This window comes from Scardinius erythrophthalmus (assembly GCF_964197995.2).
Source record: "Scardinius erythrophthalmus genome assembly, chromosome: 22".
NCBI lineage: Eukaryota > Metazoa > Chordata > Actinopteri > Cypriniformes > Leuciscidae > Scardinius > Scardinius erythrophthalmus.
The window spans coordinates 8,128,828-8,147,289 of record NC_138242.1 but is presented as its reverse complement, the minus strand read 5'-3'; the positions used below and the strand labels follow the sequence as shown (position 1 = coordinate 8,147,289).

Below are 18,462 nucleotides of genomic sequence, written 5' to 3'. Positions count from 1 at the left end.
CCTACCTCAGATTTGTGAAATGTTCACCTGTTTTAGCAAGTGTTTGTCATTATATTTTCTGACAGTAAAGAGTAAAGTTAGTTTAAAACCACAATTAATGCTCTGGTTTCTACAACTTTCACTTAGAAGCAACAGTCTGCCTTTAAACTTGAAAGAAATAAAGATTTGACATTTATCGTGATAATTATCGCTATTGACTAATATAAAACAATTATCGTGATAATTGTTTTTGGCCATATTGCCCAGCCCTAACTGAAATCTCCTGGTCTATCAAAATGGGAAAGTGTACATTTAACGAGCCATGGCTCAAAGATGGTGTGTTTAGTTGGCTGAAGCCCGTTGCAAATAATCAGTATCAAGCATATTGCACACTGCAAGAAGGCGTTGGAGCTGTCTTTAGGCATTTAAATAATACATCTTGTTACTTTCAATGAAAGTCAATTAAAAAAAATGTTGAAAGGAATTTTAATGAATTTTTCGTAATTCGTGTAGGTCATAAATTTCAATCATAATGGTCATAAAAAGGTCTTAAAAAGTCTTAAATTTGACTGACCAAACCCTGCAGAAACCCTGTATATAATAACACTGGTTTGACATTAGTTACATTTAACACTGTTGGGAACATTGTAAGTGAATAATTGAAATTTAAATCTGTTTCTCACACATAGATATCACATGGCTTTTCCCCCAGTGTACCATATAAGTTAACTGTATTGAAAAATAGCCTGAATTAATAAATAAATAAAATAATAGATATTTTTAGACATAAGTCAGATAAGTGGGGTGAACTACTCGGTGGGGTTTAAAACCTCAGTATGACCGTATGACCGTGTCTGGAGATCTGCTACATTAGCAGTGTGAGAGGAGAGCGGTACACACACCCATCAGCTGATGGAGGCGGAGACACAGTGTTCTTCCATGTGCCGGGGCCCTGAGCCTGTTAAAAAGAGGAAAACACCAGTTTCAATGCATGCTAATTTCACTTGCAGATGCTGTGGATAGTTCAAAACCACTCAATTTATGTGATCATGACTCCCCCTCTCTCTTGATTTCTTTTTCTTTCTTGTTTAAAACTCCCCCTCTAATTTATGACTCCGTGTTCAGCTTTAAGGGTGTGGACCGCTGCTGTCATTCTAACGGCTCCAGCAATCTTTAGAAGATCCTGTTTCCAGCAGTCAGGACTATCGTCCTGCAAACTGCACCAAAGCCCACAGCAACTGCTCGTAAAAACAACTGAACTGGCCAAAGTCTTGTTTTCTCCAGTATAACCCCAGCCACTTGGCTCTTTCAATATGAAGTCATCATGCTGGAAACTCTTTCCATCCAAATGTTGATGTCAACTGAGAGACCAACCAATGGCGAGAAAGACCTGAGCTCACGCTCATACTGGATGCTCACGGGAGTCATATCGATCTGAATCTTTCATGTGCAGGCGGGGTATTTTTAGATTTAAGCATGTCTTTCAAAGCACTAATGAATTTGGGATCCAGCTTGTGAATATTTCACCACTCACAGAAATAGATATCGGAGACGCAGTTGATAACATGCGTGACATGTCTCAGCTACGGTTGTGTGTGCGTGGTATTATCTGAGAACGCTCCATTCATATGTTGTGTTTTAATTCTACTAATAAAGTTCAGAAAGTCCAATGGCAAGTTCTAATGGCAGTTTCAGTTTCAATTTCTGTTTCCTAAACAGCTGTGGAGGGTCTGTGCTATGTTGTTCATTAGCTCTCTAGTTAGTGTCTCTTACTGTTTCCTTTGAGTAAGATGGTTACATCACTGACCCTGGAAATGCATTTGGAAAATGAAATGTAATTTAGCTGAATTTCACTTTTAAAAGCAAATGTTGTGACTATCTCTCAATGTTTACATCTGCAAGGTTATGACCGTGTCTGGAGATCTGCTACATTAGCAGTGTGAGAGTGCTGTCATTTAAATGACAGAATTTTCATTTTCATTTTCATTTTTTCCATTCCTTTATGTATCCTCATGTTGTTCCAAACCCATATAATTTTTTTCAATTGAACACAAATAATATTTTTTTTTTTGGTGAATTGATCAAATTCGGTTTCATAAACGCCTTAAACATTTTTTTAGTCTTATTTTAGCATTATTTAAATACTATTATAGTGTTTATTAATATTTAAACTTTTATTTTTATTCATTTTAATTTTAATTGTTGTTTAAGTTCAAGTAATTTTGTTTTGTGCTTTTGTCATTTTTATGATTTTATTGATTATTTAATAAATATTTATTTTACTCTTCTAATATTTATTAGACTTTTTTTATTTCAGCTTTATATCAATTAATAAAAATTATTTTTAATAGTTTTACGTTTAGATGTCAATAATAGCACTGTTCTCAATATTCTTTTTTTTTCCTCAGAAGAAAAAAAGTCATACAGGTTTGAAACAGCATGAGAGGGCGTAAATGACAACAATTTTCAGTTTGGGGTGAACTATCCCTTTAAATTTTGGACTTTTTCTCACACAAAGCTGTTGTATGACTGAAGAGAAAATTTGGAATACAGCGCAATTCACATAGACCACTTTGATGATGCCTTTTGGTCATTTTTGGAGCTTGACAGGCCCATTCCCTGTTCAGTTTCGTTGTATGGAAAAGAGCAGGTTGAACATTCAGCAAAATATCTATTTGTATTGAACAGAAGAAAGAGATTCATACAAGTTTGGCAGAACTTTAGGGTGAGTAGCCTACTTTTAAATGTAATAATTAAGTGATGTCAGAATATTTATTTTTGAGTGAATGCTCAGAGATATGTGCAAGTTGCTCTGGCCCTGCTGCTGTACGGCCCTGTTTGTGTGAGTTTTTTCCAGTGCTGCTGTACATTATACACTGAGACCTCTTTCAGCCCACTGGAATGCTTGAATCATTAGACACACCACACATACCTTCACATGTTCCTTATATTTCCAAATGTTTATGTCTCTGCCTGTTTGTGCATGAGTCAGGTGGTTGTATGAATGATAAATGTGTTTTGAGTGTCTAGACCTGAGTGTGTCTGAGTAGCCTGGGTTTCCCCATGCTGCCTTGCGCGCAGCGCGATTTTATTCATGCTGCTAGGCAGCCTGGACACCATGGACCAGATTTTCCCCTCAAAAAGGGAACCAATCACAGAACGGGGAGGGAGCAGCAAGACGATGACGACGTCTATGCGACACACCGAAGCAGTTTGTTTATATCTATGGATCCAACATGGCATCAGACGCGAAGTTACCTTTCGATGCAGCCTTAGATAGTGTTCTAAGTAGTTTAGAACGCAAGTTTATTTCGTCGTCTTCCTCGTCGACTTTCTGTCGCTCTACATACGTCATTTGGTATAATTGAAACGATTGGCTATGAGCGCATTTGATAGACATTCGTATCGCCTAATAAACGGCTCTGGGCATTCGTAAACCACACCTCAAATACGAGAAAATGAACATGTGGTTCCCAGACCACGTCTCAATGAGAAAGAGGTCTGACGTTAGCCAGGCTAGTGTCTGAGTGTATGTTATCGGAATGCTGTGTCTTTGGAGTAGGAATTCAAAACTTGAAATTACTGCATTATTTCAAATCTATATCACCCATAAATGCATATAGTTCTGCTAATGAACATTATTATGGTGGGAGTTCTGAATATTATAAAAAAATATATAAAAAAAAATTTTCCACTGAAAAAAGAAAGCCATACAGGGTTAAAACGGCATGCACATCAAAATAAGTGTACTTCTTTAAAGAACGACCAACGATTATTAAAACTTTACTAAAAAACCTTTTAAAAGTGCACTTAAATGTGTTGGAAAATGTTTAATTCTAAATAAAATGATTAATTATAAAACCATTGCATAAAATCCAATTTATTGTATTATATGGTTCATAAGGAATGTTACGTACAGTATATGCACTGTATGTTATTAATTTTCTCTTTTTTTTTTGTATTCCTTTCACAGCCCTTTAATTTTTCATTGGTTTTGTTTGTCAGATTGGGTTCAATCCCTCAGGCAGAATCTGTCTGAATGCAAATATTCAGATTATCGCCACACTCTTCCTTTGTCACAAACATATTTTGCCTTCTTTTCTGCATGGGAGCAGCTGCTGTTAAACGCATGAAAGGGTGTGTGATTGACAGCAGCATTTGTATGTAAGTGTCTGGGGACCCATGGTGACAATGGCAGGGCCCTTCACTGAGCAATAGCTACGACACCTCAGACCCTGCACCCGCACCATCGGGTCCTGGGCCCTTTGTTGGTGTTCAATAGGGATCTAGGAATCTTCTCCGTATCTGTAGATCCAGGTGTAAAATAATAGTCCTTGTATAATGTAATGCTACTTATAACTTTATTCTTAAAGTGGAATTCTAAAAATCGAAATAAATCGTAATATGGAATTTGGTATTTCGAAATGCCCATGATAATAATACCTTGCATGTTCATTATCCTGATATGTCGTATTACCGTATATTGGATACTGTCTACCTGTCCCACAGTTTGTAATTAAATCAAAATGTACTTAAGTGTGTTAAGAAACATAGTTCATGAAAGTGTACTCTCTTTATGTCCATAGACATAATGATTTTATACTATTTTTATACTTTATACAAACTGTATATTCTATCCCAGACCCCTAAACCTACCCATCACAGAAACCTTTATGCAGTTTTTCATTTTCAAAAACCATTACTTAGTATGACTTATAAGCTATTTTCCTCATGGGGACAAAAAATGTCCCCACAAGGATTTTGGATATTGCCATCTTTGTGGGCCCATTTTGTCCCCATAATGTAGAGTTTACCTAGTCTAGCGTAACCAGACCTTCAGACTGACGGCCGAAGGTCTGGAATCTATCGAAGCTTTTCTTGACCAATCACAGTTCGTTTTGTTCCGCGTCATGTTTAGGGGCGTGGCAATATAATGTCAGTGCCCCTACAATAACAGACCGGCGTGCATCTAATAAATGATTCATTCAAGAACGTTGTGCAAGTTTACTGCAACAATGGATCCGCGAACTTCACATACTTTTGTAAATCCAGCGTTTAGTTGATCCTGGTAAGCGCTCGTTGTCACAGTTGTAAACACTATGGCTTTCTTCTTCCACAAGGGGTTTTGGCGTCACACATTTGTTTCCAGGCGGACCGAAAAAGAATGCGACATGCACGTCTCCCGGACATCCTGTTTAATTCAACCAATCAGATTGCGGCTTTGAAACTCCTGAAATGTTTCCAGAAAAGTGTGCCATATGCATAAGTTCAGCAAACGGTCCATGGGTGTGACGTCTGAGGCTGAGACTAGGGTTTACCAGGCCACACACACACACCAAAAGTTCTCTAAAATGTGGTTGAAATGTGACTCACATTTGATGTTAAAAAAACACATCATAGTGTTTTGTTTCATTACATGGTTTCCAGTGCAAGGAAATGTGTGCAAGTTTTTTTTTTTTGTTTTTTTTTTTTGGCCAAGACAATCTATAGGTATGACTCACTGACTCCTCAACAGATTATGTTGATGTTTGATCAGTAGACCAGAATTTTAGGATATTGTTTTCTTTCCCTCATGTGGACGGGGAAAACCAGTGTGACTAACCTTCTCAGTTCAGTCATGCTCAGTGTTAGGCTAACGTAACTTACCCAACACTTACCTAACTGACTGTTATTTGCCATATTTCAGCCACACAAACAGTTTAGAATGGCTTTTCTCATGAGCAGAAATGCCACAATATACCTCTACCCTTGGGAATGACTTTCCCACAACTGCCTACCTCGGAAATAAGTAATACGAGTCACTATTACACATAATGGCCCGTCTGTTTGTGCTATCTCACTTCCTGCGCAGCATACTGGAGTGTGCCAGTGACACCAGTTCAGGAGGCAGGGATTTTTGGGTGAAGCTGGCATATTACTGAACTCCATATGGTAAGGGGGTTATGAGGGGTCTCATGTGATTTTTCTTCCCGTAGCCTCCATTAAGGAAGCTTTTGTTACTGTAAGACATACCTCAGTGAGTCCAGATGCAGTCTGCCCGGATTAAATTTGCCCTCTCTATGAGTCTTAGGCCTCCTGAATAGAGCTTAATCTTTCCTCTGCCTCGCTCTGGTATGAATGCCTAGGGTTCCTCAGGCTCCTTTGTGGTCTTCTTGTGGCTCTAATCTCTCGCTGCCGATCCACTCCATCCCTTTTGTCTTGTTCCTTCTGTCACACAAATCCACCTTAATAATCGGCCAATAAATCTTAGGCACTAGGATTTGAATAAGTAAACCTCAATGGTTTGCAAAGATTTACTTGTATGTCTAAAGCTTCGTATTTAAATTAAACATTAAATTAAATATCAGAGTTATTTTTAATTTTGCAAGAAATATGAATAAGCTTTATAAGTTAAATTATATATTTTTGTAGTTATATATTTTTCGCCCTCATTATAGTAAGCTATAGGTAGGGCTGGGTATCATTAAAAAATTATCGATACCTTTACTTTGATACCGGTTCCTGAACGCTACTTTTTTCGATACCAATTTTATGAAATCCGTTCTAACAAGATTCCATTACATATTACCTAAAAAAAACCTTTGGTGTTATTTTTATAGGCCACTGGGGGGCGGAATATATGCCTTCCACTCAAGCACGTGCATAAAGCTTGTCGCAAAACACTGGAAAAAGTAGCCTAATGATTAATTTAATTTTTTATTTTTAATATAAATTTATATTTGGACGAAAAAACTCAGGGAGCCCTTTTTCTTTTTTTTGTTAATAAGCGCTTATTACAAGTATGGGAAGGGCAGATGTTGCATTCCCAAATGCGCAAAGTGACCGAAACTCAGAGCGTGTGCAGAGATGGAGTTCGCGTGGAGCATCATGTCCTGCAAACCGATCCACTCTGAGATACTGCAAACACTGGCAGATAATGAGCTGTTCAGCACATATATTTATTTAAATATTTTGCAGCCTTTGATCATGCATCCCTACTTAGGCCGTGTGTCCACCAAAGCGTTTTTCACGCGGCTGGCGTATTTTTTCAATTGTTTTCAATGGGAGCGCCACATTTTTTAAAACGCCATGAGCGTAACGAGGCGCTGAACGTCTTTTTCACGCTGAAGCGCTGAGCATTCGCCGTTTTTTACAGGTCGCCGATAGTTGAAGAATGTTCAACTTTGGGTAAAACGCAGCACTAATCACTGTCACTTTTTACCCAACCGTCCAATCACAGTGGAGGAGGGGCGGGACTAGTACCACACCGACCAACCGCCACATTCTGCTTGTACAAAGTCAACAGATGACAACAAGCATAATAACAGAACAAAATTCAACAGAGCGCTTTCAGCTGGCTAAAAATGCTTTGGTGGACACACGGCCTTACTGTGCCTATTTTTTCACTTGTTGTCAATTGAGGTAAAGTAAACGGCATGTGTTTATGTTTGGCTCTTGGTCCACAACTTGCAGAACGTCCAAATCCACAATCTGGCTCGCTTTTTCCCCTTAGGACGCCCTCTTTAGCACTAATTTGGTTTTTAGTTTACCTAGCAATAAAGGGGAAAAACCCCAAACAATGCTCTTGCCCTGCCATGGTTACAGCATGTTCTGCTTGGCCTGGAGTCTGCTAATGCATTTACCCACAATCCCCTGGCAAAGCTGCCCTCAGCTGTGACATGAGGGTGTTAAGAGACCACAGTCAGACAAAAAAGTGTGAAACCCTGTTACTTAAAAAGTACTGTGGTGGTACATTAATAATGGTACTTTTTTTAGTTTGTGCCCACTGCCATGTTCAGCTGATCAGAAAAGCCATTCCTACAGCTGCCAAAAGTTCATGGATATGGCTCTAGTTCATTCTGTAATGTTACACTACTGTATTTTATATATTTTCTGGACTTAGTTGAGAAAGTCTGCTACTGGTTTATAAAGGTAGCAGGCAGACAATAGCTCAGAGGGATGTTTAAACTGCTGTTAATTTTACAGGCTGGTATTTTGTGGTAAGAACGCTCACCTGCTACAGGAAGAGTTTTAATGAAACACTGCTGTCTGAGGATGATCTAGTTCAAAGCTGTCAGCTGCTCTGCCGTAACCTCTACTTTCAAATTGGCTCGGTTTCGTGCCACTAGCATCTATTACAGAAGACATCAAGTTGGTAACACTTTATTTCGATAGTCCACTTTAGACATTCTCCTAACTATAGGGAACTTTGCAACTACATGTCAACTTGCTGCCATTAGAGTATTAGTATAATAAGCTGCTAACTCTTTATTGTGTTGGTCCCCCAAGAGACATTTCTACTGACTATAAGTAACTTTGTAAGTTCATGTAGTTCTACTAACCTTAACCTAACAGTCTACTAATACTCTTAATAGTTAGCTGACATGTAGTTACAAAGTTTCTTATAGTTAGTAGAATGTCTATCGAATTAAAGTGTAAACCAGTAGTTTTAGTTTAACATAGAATACTTTTTTTTTCTGGAACATAGTGCACAAGTAGTTTGGGAAACTTTTATGGTGTTTTTTTGGTGTTGTACACTCCCTGGTCACTGTGTGCTTTGATTGTATGTAAAAGAGCAGCGTTTACCTTTTGCTAAACATCTTCGTCTCCATACAGAAAAAAAAAAAGCAAAGGGGTGTGGAACGACATGTCAGTCAATACGCTGAAAGGTCAACAGGCCTATTGAAGTGACACACCTGTGATGCCACAAGGCTTTAACACTCTGGATTTCAAAAGATCCTCAGTGTATTGTGGTTTGTTTGAAGTGCATGCTTGTGAACCTTTGAAATAGTGTGCAAACATGCTTTTATCCTTTCAATTGTTGAAATACACCAGATATCACTGACCCCCCCCCCCCAGCCAGGTTTGGTTAGCTTTGGTGGCCTTCCGATTAGGCCTACCATATTTGATGTGGTATATTCATTTGTGTTTTGAAGATGAACAAAAGGTTTGACACGAGGGTGTGTAAAATTATGACATAATTAAAAATTTTGGGTGAACTATCCCTTTAATTGAATCATCTAAAATCCATTTTGGGCTGTCCCAGACGAAAGATGACCAATCGTGGCGATTTCTGTGGTCGTGGCTCCTAAACGGTGGTCCAACGTCGTACATTAAGAGGTCCGTTGTCCCGGTCTTGCGACCTAAGATAGCCTGCAATAATTTTCTGACAGTGTCCGAAATATAGCATGATCTTCTCACAGTGTGTTTGCTGCTACGACCTACGTCTACTGACTAGCCATTAAGAATGCAACATGAAATGGTGTATTGATCGACGCGACATGGCGCTAAAACTTAAAACTAAGCTTCATTTGCACAAATTGGCCTCTTGGCTAGGGAAACTAGCCATGACCGCGGCCATATTCTCCTTTTTTGCTTCGTCCTTTTTTTCAGCGCACCTTAAAACCACAATTGCCAAAGTGCGATTCATCTTGCTCTATTTGTTTACCACTAGCGCATGCTAATGATGTTTTATTCTTCTATACTAACTTGCGTTGTAGCCTTGTGTCATCATCATAGTCTACATGCATGTTGTACCCACGTTTATTAGATCCATGTCACACAGATTGATTTGTAATGATCTTATAGGATTGCCAAAATCGCACAGTCTGTAGCAGGCATTAAACACGTTTAATATTTCAAATGTAAAACAAATGAAATCCACTTGATTATGTATTTTTTTCCGAAGAAGAAGACTTTCTGTAGCTGATGGAATGGAAATATACAGTTGCCCTAAAAAGCTTTAGTTATGTTCACACAGGACTGACTGTTTACACAGGCATTTGTAAGTTATAAAATCTGATTATTGTTTGCTCATCCATAATTTTCTATTATGTATGAGCAGTTTTCAGTTTTTTTTTTAAAGTAGTTTAAACCCGTACATGATTTTTTTTTTTTTTTACTTTAAATCTTAAAATGAAATGCCTTCAGTTTAATATTTTAGTTACATAATGTAACAGCATTCATGCATTGTTAAACTTAGGGCCACTGTATCTCTTATTACATCACTTGAAGGTAAGAGTCTAACACGGTGTGATGGCCTGTTTGTTTCCATGGCAGCAGGGTGTTGCCCCCTCCTTATGAAATAACCTCCATTAAAATACACTGTATGACTTCAGCCAGCTGGAATATGTTTTTATTTGAGGATTTCTTATGAGGTGTCATAAATGACAGGAACTTTCACTCGTCCAAATCTGTTCTTAGCGTATTCTTAGCGTCACCCACATTAAAATGCATTTTGAACTATGGCCACTTTCTTTTTAGACACATTTTGTTGAACGTTTTTTTTTTTTTTTTTTATGTTTGCGAAACCCATTGGGAATGAACACCAGCCAATACCGTCGCATGCCTTCTTTTTTGGGCTGGTATATTCAGCAGGGATCACACAGTGTCCCCTTTGAATTCAGTCTCACCATGATCCTCATAAACAAGGATGCCTCAGATGGCTGGACGGGTTATTTTTGTGATATGTTTTCCAAACGCAATAGTGTGAGTGAGCGCTTGTGTGTGTCTAAAGGAATGTGTGTGGTAATGAGATGCCATGCCAGTGTAGAGGAATGAAGATGAGCATGCCATCATTGGTTTCCTGTTTTCACATTTCTGAAAGCTCTCTGTGTATCTCGCAAAAAATAGCCCAGGACATGCTTGTGGGATATGGAAAGTGTTTGTGCACGAGATTTAAGGAGTGAATTATTGATTCTCAGAGGAAGTGCAGCTTTATATAGATGTTTTGTTTGTGATTTTGGTTTTTATGCTGGGATGCTGAGATGCTTTAGGTCTATCAGTGCACTTGTTGGAGCTCTATCTCGCCAGGACCGGTCACTGTTTTGAGCAGGTCTTAAAATAAAGCAGCTGTGAGCGTCTACTGCAGGTCTGTGTGCTGGTGGTCACATGAGTTGTTCTCATGCCACTGTGTGCTTATATTTCATAACACTAAAGGAGATGATGAACAGAGAGATGCTCTACTACTGTTTTAGACATGATCCTGTGGTTTAGAAAAGCAGGCTCTGATTTAAAGGGATAGTTCGCCCCCAAAAGTGAAATGTGGTTATCATTTACTCACCCATTTGTCATTCCAAATGGCATTGGTATTGAAAGTCCATACCATGTTTTTTTTTTCCTCGCAGCAGAAGGGGAAGGGGAGCGCTCTCATTTATATATAGAAAATGTTTTTTCTATAATGAGTTTTTTATATAATTTACAGAACAAACAGCTATATTACACACTAAAGGAAAGGTACTATACAAAAATATTGCATATTTACTACCATAATAAGTGCTCTTTAATTTAGTGTTTCATAACCACTTTTTACTTTCTATCTCAGTGGTTCTAAACCCTGGTCCTTGAGTACCTATAACTTGCACCTGTATGATTCTGCTGTGGGCGCCATCTTCTGGCATTAAGCGGAAATTCATTCATTGCGACCCTCACAGTGTGTAGGCAGGTCCATTGTGGTTTTGGACTCCACAACATAATAGCTGACCTTTTTAAATAGTGCCCATTTCGTATGCAGCCTTTGTTTCCTTAAACATACACACCTGATTCAACTTATCAGCTCATTAGTAGAGACCCCAAAACAAATGCACTGTAAGCCCGGATAAGTTGAATTCCATTAAAAAATTTTAGGAAACCGGTTGCCTTACAAACTTTAAGTAATGGGTTATGAAAACTTGAGTGCATTTAACTTAAATGCATGAAAGGGTGGACTTATTATTTTAAGTTCAAAACACTGAATTCCAAGTTGATTTCACTTACAATCTCTTGTAATATTAATTGTCTTGTCACATGAACTCCACTTACTATTTTAAGTTAAAGTAACTAAACCTTTGTATTCATTGAATATGCTAAACTAGAACATTTAAATTAAGACAAATACGCAATACAAAAGTCATTTTTTTACCGTTTTATTTGAAAACAGCATTAACTCACAGGTTGTTGTCCCCTGCTTTAACAACCTTGAATCATGAGCCTGAAACAGTGACAAAATGTGTCATTCATGCCCTGAACATTGCATAAAACAAAGCACCATGGGGTTTGCACCAAAACCTGAAATGGGTTTCAGATATGAGAGACATTCAAAATTTGTACTCAGGGTTGGGAACCAGTGACCCTTACAGGTTTGATATCCTAATGTGATATTCGAGATAACTGCTGTACTTATGATGGCGGCATGGCATGCTTTATTTATAAGCTTAAGACGATTGAAACAGTGTGAATAAAAATGCCTTATTTCTTTGATTATAAACATCTAGCTTCACAGTCTTTGCGTTTGTATCACATGCTCTTCCAAAGAAGAGCCATTCCAGCTTAGGTGGATTTATCGCTCATGGCAACAGCATGTTATCTTAGCATAGCATCAAAAGACAACAATTTGTGCCATTAATAAAATAACCACCTTCTGTGATCTTATGTGGTGTCTTATCATGGAATGATGCAAAAAATATATTAATTTATAGTATTCTCTACAATAATAAAGTCAGTACAGATTATTCATATTGTTAATTCTTATGAAAATTCCTGAGGTAGCTTGAAGAATACAGATTAACCATATATTGTCTCAATTGTGTGTTTATTGTCACGTTTACAGTCAAAACGTTTCTATCTGCATGTTGTTCAGCTGCAGCGAAAGCTGGATAACTCTGTCCATATAAGGGATTTCGTAGAATGTCATAACATTTACTTCTATGGCCCTGTCTCAAATGGCACACTTCATATGCACTTACGGTCTTGTCAAGTAAAGTCAAGTCACATTTATTTATATAGCACTTTTTACAATACAGATTGTTTCAAAGCAGCTTTACAGAAATAACAGGAAAATAATGCAAAAAAGTTTGTTTCCAGAAGAAAATAGCGTCACAGTCCAGCTTAAGTAAGTTCAGTGATGTTTAATTAAAAAAAGAAAAAAGAAAAGTAATTTAAAGTTAATTTAGTTAATAAACCCAGGCTCAGTCGGGGGCCAGTTTTTCTCTGGCCAATGACCGAACAGTGTATGATTATGATTCAGGCAGCATTACAGGTCAGAAGTCATTCTTGTGGACTTACAATGGCTGCCACGTGTGCGTGTCTGTTAAGTCCATGAGACCGTGGGGTGTCCCATTTGTCATTTTAGTTGTCAGAAGGGTACTCGCGAGTTGCATGGGATCATTAGCTATGTGATAATTTAGCATCTTTTTTAAAAAAGCCTGATGCTGGTCACGATTCACTGCCTTTATATGGACAAGAACGAGTGGGACTGGAGTGCCGCTGTCCTGCAGAATTTAGCTCCAACTCTGAAAAAAACTCACCTGCTAGTACTGTAGCTTTAGTGATCCTGAAGACATTGATTAGCTTGTTAAGGTGTGTTTGATTAGGATTGGAGCTAAACACTGCAGGACAGTATCACTCCAGGACCGACGTTGCCTATCCCTACCATATGGCATTACAACAACAACGGGGTGAACTCGTAAATGATGACTTCATTTTCCTTTTAGGGTGAACTATTCCTTTAAGGCCCTTTTAGATGACTAACCATCATTGTGAGGAATAGTAACAGTAATGCATTGCTAGCCTTAGCATACATCACGAGTAAATGGTCTTTGCATTGTTTTGATTTAATTTATGTCTACATGGTGCATGAAACTCTTACTTCAAGAGATGTTTAAGAAGGGGAGTAGAGTAGCTTTGCAGTGAGCAATGGAGAACAAACAAATAAGGGACATGTAAAGTGAGAAGAGAAAGCCATCTCGTCCAGTGCAGGCAGATGTGTTGCACTCTGACGGTCTCTTTCCCTGCTTCACTCTCTCTCCGACATGCTCCGTGTCTCAATGGAAATCTCATGCATGTGCACTGTGCCTTCCCACTCTGAAAGAGAGAGAGAGGGAGGGACCGCGAAGAGCGAGAAAGAATCACATCATCAGAAGATCAGCAGAGGAAAGCAGCAATAGCAAGGACCAGCAGGCTTTGCCATGCTCACTCAGAGGAATGGGGCGTGTACCGGCTGCGTTCTGCCCGGGAAGGACGGCTCAGATCAAATGGATGTGGCAGGGTGTACCTGTGCCTGGGATTGTCTGACAGGGGTGGACGGCTGTTTATCGGACACTTCCTGCCTTTGGTTCCAGCTCCTGGCCAGGGCATACTGGGGGGACGTGGAACTGGGGCTCCGGGAGGCCCAGAAGGATGTCTCTTGGCGCAGATTGAAGAAGACGACTCCGAGGAACTGCATGCGGGCTTGGGTAAGGTTCTCTGGATCTGCTGTAGGTTAGAGCAGCAGAACTAAAAAGGAGAAGATGGGTTCATAGTTACAGTCTGGTCCTGCATATAAGGGATGGAGGGCTTCCACATAGACAGAGGCTCCCAGCGGTGTATTGAGTTACGCAGGGCTGAGGGGGGCAAGGAGATGGCTCTTAGGAATGCTTTGTTCATCATTCACATCCAGGGTGGTTGGTTAGGTCTCCTACATTGAGCCAACATGTAACATATTTTTCACAGCAAGACAACTGTGTGTGTACGTGCCCTGGTTTCACGTTTCAGTTATTGTTCCTATGTAAGCAACGGTCCCAAAAGAGGAACCTTGGGATTGAACAGACTTTTGACTAGGTACTTGCTCACGTTTTTAAACCCAAACCCTGTGGATGATGGTTTCATCTAGATAACACAGTTGTGATTGAGTTGTTTCTGTGTTTTTATCTTTGGAAAAGTGTGTGTTCAAGAAAGAGAGACATTTATGTGTTCACAGTGAGCTCCGCTGTGGCTCAAGTGACTCACGCTTGCCATAACTACAGGACACACATGAATATTTGTGTATTTCGTCATGACAGCATTTAGCAAGAAAATGTTATTGCTTAGAGGTTGCTCTATTATAGCTGAGGAAACTTCCATAAAATGGATTTATTTATTTTTTAATTTAACTATTAGCTTTGTCTCAGATGTTTCTCCTTACATTAGAGAAAATAAAATAGAGACAGTTGTTGACAGTAGATGAATAAAGCTATACAATGAATGTGGATAGTATACCTCAAATAATTTGGTCTTTGAAGAATTTGATGAGAAAAGCTTGGGTTCATTGTGAGATTAGATTTCGGTATCTTGCCAAATATGATTTTCAGACCTTGTTGAGATATCCTATGAATGTCAGATTGCTGTGGTCTTTTTCTCAACAACAAAAAACTTTTTGGCAAAAGTCTCAATTTAATCCTATTGTTTTCTAGACAAAAAAAAAAGATGCAGTAGATTGGATCATGGGCTGATAAATACATTTATTTAGGGAATTAGCAGCTTTGAACAGTATGTCAACTTTTCTGGCAATAGAACACATGAATGTGATTTCAAACCAAGTTTCTGAAAACCATTAAACACACACCACTCCTTCTTAAAGTTTAAAGTAATTGGTGCATTTTAAAAAACAAATGTACTTGGTAGTGAAATGTGATTGTTATGTAACTAGTTCTTGAATTTGACTAATGACCAATGGGATTGTGTGTATTATTCATGTTGTTTGATGGACTGGATGGTTTGTATGATGCTGTTTCTGGTGCAAAGGGCTCTCACACAGGGCAGTCATTCACATTTCCTGGACTTTCCGCCATTCAGTTGAGAGCTTTTTCCAGCTGTATAATTTAACAGGTTAAATTTAGCATTGGAAACAGGGTTGTGTGCCCACCACAAAGGCTATGACTGGCTAATGGTAGGGAAATGAAAAATGAAAGGCAGAGGAAAGTTGTGATGTTATAGTGGGTGTTGTTGGAAAACCACGTGTATGAGTCAAGGTAGCATTAGCATATGAAGCAGAGCAAAGACAGGAAAGAGAATCCTTCACACAGCAGTTAGATTATATGGAATGATGCCAGAATGTTCTGAAATTGAGCTTATTTCTCATCATTTTTACATTTTACAATAATAACTATAAAAACACAGTAACAAATGTCATATTTCATGTAGGGGTGATGAGACACAGAGATGTAGGCTACCTTTAATTTCACCAAGTATCAGCAGTATTATGCAGCAATAATATTGTTTCTTGAGCTAACTACGTTGTATTTTTAATATAGAAAGTTGTGTCTGTTTATTTTACTTATAATATAGTCATTTAGCATTTTTAATCCAGATATCTGTCTCACTGTTTGGCAGGGTGGCGAAATAATTGAAAAGAAGAAATTGTAAAGGTCCCCCTGTAGTCAATAATTGTATTCCTTAAAACTCATATTTAATCACCAAAATGACACATTTAAATGTTTTTTTCCTCTGAATTTTTTTTCATGCCTATAAATAGCTTGAATGGAACTCTACACCCTTGCTTCATTTAGTATACGCGGATTCATGAATATGCTAATAATCCCCGGCTCCACTCACTCACGCCAGTTCAGAGATTCACTCGGCCAGCTTACTGTAGTAAAGTTTGCACAATGGTATGGCTCTGTCTTTACAGCATCGGACACATAACGGTTATTAATATGATTAGCCTTTTGCTTGACTATGTTATCAAACAGCTCCCATTTGTTCCCATTTGCATCTCAGAGTCAGACAGCTGCCTTCTAACAATCATCAGAAACGCTTTGAACAACTTATAACGTCAGTGGAGAAAGGCACATAGTTCATCATACATTCATAATATACATCATACAGCCATTATATTGCTAAATCTACCTGATTTTTCATATCAACAGAAAAACATACCAGGATAACCTGGCATCTCTCCAGACTCCCCTGCTAGTTTGCTGTTAATGATATGCTAAATCCCACCGGCACGTTGACCTGATTGGTTACAAGGTAGTTTGTGACGTCAGAAACACCAGCGATTTTAAACCGTGCTGTTTCACCGCAGTTTTAAAGAGAAAATACTCAACAATGGTGTTGACTTATGAATTTGCCCATGGTTTGTCTTAAAGCACATTAGAAAACGTCAGGTGTGGGGGTGGTGAAAGGAGCGAGGACTGCAGAGTTGATAGGCTTTTTATTTAATAAAAAACAAGACAAAAACACAAACTACCCCGAGGGGGAAAACAAGAAACGAGACTTGGCTTTGACTTGACACGAGGTAACATTAAACAGCGATCCAGCACAGGACTGAAAACACAGGGAGAATAAATAGGGAGCAAACAAGGCAGGTAATGAAGGGAATACAGGTGGGGCAAATGAAGCAATAATCAGGTAACAAGATGGCGGGGTTAGACAATCGACAAGAGAGCACATGGCACAAGGAAACATACATGACAAGCCATGTGCTCACAACAAATGGGACTAGAACACAAGCACATGGCCACTAAAACAAATCACCAGCCATGTGCTCACACAAAACGAGACAGGAAAACGCAGCTAATGAGAACACTCATAAGCCACTTGTTCACACAAAACATGGAAGCACACAACTAGTGTAAAACACAAAATAAAAGCTGTGTGCTGCACAGCACAAGACAAAACGTGACATACACAGTACACAACAACACAGGCAGACAGAAGAGTGTACGGCCCGAGCGAACTTGAAACCGCACGCTCACGTGACAAGACAGAGCGCACAAGAACGAGCTAAGGCTCATCCTGTGCACTCACAACAGAAATAAGTGCCGAAAGCATGAGTGTCTGAATCTCGACACAGAACCGAAGCCAAACTAGACCGAAGTGCCGGGATCCAAACACCATGCCCCTCGAGCAAGCTCGTAACCGTGCACTCAGACGCAGAAAAGACAAAACAGGAGTGTCAGGGCTCTGTCACAAAACCACAGAACCCTAACAAGAAAATGTCAAGAAATATAGACAACATTAAAAACTTGATTTTCTCCACAGGGGGACTTTAACCTGTTAACCGTTGCCAGAGCGCGGGCGCACTGAAGCGGTTTTATTTATATATAGTTCAAAGTTACTATCAGATTTAATGTTATACCTTGACAAACTATACATCATTAAAAAGATAAAAGACTCAAGTTTCAGAATTTGACCACTATTGTATTCTGAGAAACTTATAGCGACAGTTATTTCTTAATTTGTGTCAGGAGTTATGAAATGAAAAAATGAGTCGATACCTTTAATATGAATTATGCGCGTCAGCCCCTTTCATTCATAAAAAAACTCCCGTGCCGTCGTCATGACAGCGATACACAAAACAACGTCCTTCTAGGCTTTAGCTCAAAAATGTGCAGATTTGGAGAAATATTGATATATTCTCATATGTTTACATCAGATTTCTATAGACAGGAATAATATTTATTGAATTTATACCCAAATGCGTCGATGTAATCATTATGAGCGTTTGCATACTCTGTTAATGTGTTTTCAATTCATACCAATAGCCTGAGGGCGCCCTCGCCGCCCTGTGCACAGTATTAGAACATGAAGAAGTGCCATAATCATGTGACAATCCAGGAAGCCTCGAACACACACACAGCTAACAAGAGATCGCGCTGTAACTATGGCTGTAACATGCAGATACAGACATTTTGAAGACAATAAACATGTTTGCTATGATATTTGAGTTACCTGTGTTTTTCAATCCATGCCAGGTATTTCCATAATAATAGATTATATTTATAATGT

General features: G+C 38.8%; 1 protein-coding gene across 4 annotated transcripts in view; it reads left to right on the top strand.

Moving 5' to 3' along the window:
* Positions 1-18,462, top strand: part of arhgap21a (Rho GTPase activating protein 21a) — a 111,379-nt gene that overhangs the window by 36,709 nt on the left and 56,208 nt on the right. For 2 of the 4 annotated variants that reach the window (XM_081353318.1, XM_081353317.1), the window contains exon 1: positions 13,870-14,168. The exons of the other annotated variants lie outside the window; for them this stretch is intronic. In XM_081353318.1, coding sequence (XP_081209444.1) covers positions 13,902-14,168 — 267 coding nt within the window. In that variant the 5' untranslated portion in view covers positions 13,870-13,901. Of the gene's footprint in view, positions 1-13,869; positions 14,169-18,462 lie in introns of those variants that run through there. 4 annotated transcript variants of the gene reach the window in all.